The 3276-nt window shown below is 40.5% G+C and overlaps 1 protein-coding gene across 1 annotated transcript in view; it reads right to left on the minus strand.

Moving 5' to 3' along the window:
* The window catches only part of GYG1 (glycogenin 1), a 15137-nt gene extending 12637 nt beyond the window's left edge, over positions 1-2500 (minus strand). Inside the window, exons 1-2 of the mRNA XM_031055455.1 lie at positions 2452-2500; positions 3-138 (exon numbers count right to left, since the gene is read on the minus strand). Coding sequence (XP_030911315.1) covers positions 3-138; positions 2452-2500 — 185 coding nt within the window. The remainder of the gene's footprint in view (positions 1-2; positions 139-2451) is intronic.
* Positions 2501-3276: the final 776 nt, after the last annotated feature.

Here is a 3276-nt window from a genome sequence, read left to right on the forward strand (position 1 = left end):
ACCTCATAAGATCTGAGACCTGAGGAGTTATGAGTGCAGTCAGCTTCCTTGTTGTTCTATACTGTTGCAAGGATGAACCAAGTACCAGCGCTCCTTTCACATAGGAGTCATTTGTGGCTAGAGTCACAAAAGACTGGTCTGGAAGAAATGAATGTGGTCAAGTTAGCACAATCCGCTACTTTATTCTGAGACAGATACATTAGAAACCTAGTATTGTTAGGTAATCTTGCTGTGAGACCTCTAAGATGTGCCCTTTAATTCTGTGTACAGGGCCTTCCTACATGACTCAATGAAGCAGATTGTTTGCATAGCTATATTTGCTATTGGTAACTTGACACATGGCAAAATGCAGTAAAATGACCCACAAAATCAAGACTGTTTCAAGAGAGCACCAGTTCAAATTTGCCCACAGGTTAAATAAGTCATGCCAAAAGTAGAGACAATGCAAAATTCTAAAGACCTCTACTTGGGCCACTAATATGCTATTATACAAAAACTGTTTGGAGTCTGGGTTTGCTTTTGGCCTAAAGTTAGTGGATGTAGAGTTTCTCTAGGTTCAGCTCTCAACCTTGAAGCTAAAGCAGCGTAAAACTTGCAATTCATTTTCAAATGAAAGTAAGCATTGAATTATATCTTAGACAACAGTTTTAAGTTTTGCTAGCTCAGGATTTTGCAGATGAGTTGTTCTGCAACCCATGATTGCAGCTCTGTCACAAGAATGCAAGATTTAAACGGGAAGTAACTAGTACTACAAAAAGCAATTTAGAACTTGCAGGAACAATTTTTACTCTTTGAACAAAAAGAGGTACAATAATCTCCTGCTCCAGCTGTATCTTAAATATAGATTAAGACAGATTGTTTTACCCTATAGTACTTATTGAAGCCATATTATACAAGCTTTGCCTTCTTTCATGTTGTTTTAAACTGCCAGAGGGGGACTCATAAAAGCAAACAAGTAACTTATAAAAGCTCTTCAGTTCACTGTTAGCTATTTTAATGTAGACCTCCTTTCAAAGTTACATTGCTTTACAAAGCATGGTCTTTCCTACCAATCCATTTTCACTCTATCAACAAAACAGTTTCTTCATAAGAATTTCAAGAGTCAAATTTATTTTAGCAACTTTGATTTCTTTTCATTACAAAAGGTGTTAACTAGGTTAGATCAGAGTGAGAGTTCTGGGCACTTAAAGGCTTACTATCAAGCCTAGTAGCAAGATTCAAATACTGACTCCTTTCAGAAAAATTGTTGTTTGGCACAACGCCTAAACTCACAAGGCAGTCATCATCAATATCTTTTTAACTTAATATTCCCTTAACAGTTGACGGCAGACAATCACGTACCATAATTGCCTATAAGCTCTGCAAACCTGGTCTGCAAGATCTATAGACCAGCTACAAAACCTTCTATTTTGCTTAGCAGCAAAACCAACTAGTCCCAACGGATTTAGATTATAGTGGTCAATCACAAAGATAAAAAAAGCTTCTATAATGCCAGGAATAAAGATATTTTCTTTCAATTTACTTTTAGCTGCCTATTAGTACTATTTCATATTCAGCAAATCTGCAGAACAACTTTATGTTTCTTTAAAGGGCAAGAGTGTAATATTTTAAGTTGTATAAACAGCCTCCTAATAGGACAGGGTTTTTCACTTGGTAATTTGCATGTTACCATTCAATACATGGAAGTCTGACACTATGCTCTCAGACAGCTCACTAAAAATCCAGTGTAGACAAAGTGGGATTGTGCCCAATATTCATCTGAAAGTTGTTTGGGTTTTTTTCCCCTAGCAGTGTAGCACTAATTGTTAAAGTGACCTTGCCACTGAAAGACAGATCTTTTCTTCATTGACCTGTTAGCAGGTACACTTCTATTCTGTCTCATCTTCTTGAAATGGAATATTCACACACAAAGGTCTTTAGGGAAATAAAGTCAATTTAATGATGCAGCCCCCTACTGCGTCCCAGCTCTAGGAGGAAACTTTACAACTGCTTGACAGGAGGTTAATATTGCCAACCTGGAGACCATCTAAGTCAGCATAACTTTCCAAACTTTCAAATAAACTATGTTTTATTCTATATCTAAAGTTTCTATTGTATCTACTCTATATCATCCTGTGCTCAATATCATCTGTATATCATACCTAAGCGTTCTCTTCCATATAATTTCTAAGTACATGAGCTCATGCTACAATTTGGGCAAGACCAGTTGGTGCTTACTATGGAAGTTATATCTGCAAAAGACTAGTCCATTCTACCAAAACATCAAGTATTTCAGCTGTGTGGGTCTCCCTTCTCATCCTTTCCCCCTTCTCTGTAAGCACTTTCTTCACAGAATCTTGTGTTTACGCAGCAGCCACTGCTAGGCCTGAAACGTAATGAACTCTCGGTGAGAGTATGTCCTCAAAACCACATAGAATGAGAGGCAGTTGCCCAGCTTCCTAATTGACTTACCCAGACAAAACCATGCTACTTCAGAGAACTCTTTGGCTGCCCAGTTCATAGACTATAATATCTCTTTGCAAGAGTTTTTGTGCTAGCCCTTACACACCCACTAGCATCCCGGAAGTCTGAGCTAGAAGCGATCTTTCATTTGATGGCATGCAGAGGTTACTGGAGTGCTTGCCCCAGATCATATAAAACTCTCCTGGAAGATTTGTCCTAGGCATAGCCAGAGTTCACAGGTGCTTGCCTTTTCTCCTATTCTCTGAGTTAGGTCAGAGATAGGCTAGTATATCTCATTTGTTTTTGAGTACAGGATTCCTAGAGAGACAGGAGCATCTTATCAAGACATGCATCAGAGGGCACACTTCCTGCAGGCTTCCAGACCTGAAAATGAAACCGACTTTGCTGACAACTTTAGGTGAAAATCGGGGAAAAAAAAGAACCCCCCCCCCAAAAAAAAACCCAAACAAAACAAACAAACAACCCCAAACAACAACAAAAACAAAAACAAAAAAAGAGTCGAAGAAAGAAGTAACACCTACATGGAGAGCCGTAAGGACCTACTCACTGCAAAGTATCAAAATCACAGAAATCACAAGCTCTCTCCGGCGTTTCAGGAGAGGGCTGGGTTTTCCCCTGTGAGCCGTTGTACCCCTACAGTGGCCTCTCTGGCCCATCCTGCTCCCCGCAACGCGGGCGACATCCCTCCCGTTAGGGGACGGAGCCTGGGGCAGAGCATCGACCGAGCTCTGGGCGGAAAGAACCGGCACCGTACACGTCCTCTCAAACCGCACAGCGGTGCCCGGCGGGACGGCTCTGAAACCCCCGCTAGCA

Source organism: Geospiza fortis, unplaced genomic scaffold, assembly GCF_000277835.1.
Source record: "Geospiza fortis unplaced genomic scaffold, GeoFor_1.0 scaffold172, whole genome shotgun sequence".
In the NCBI taxonomy this organism is placed as follows: Eukaryota; Metazoa; Chordata; class Aves; order Passeriformes; family Thraupidae; genus Geospiza; species Geospiza fortis.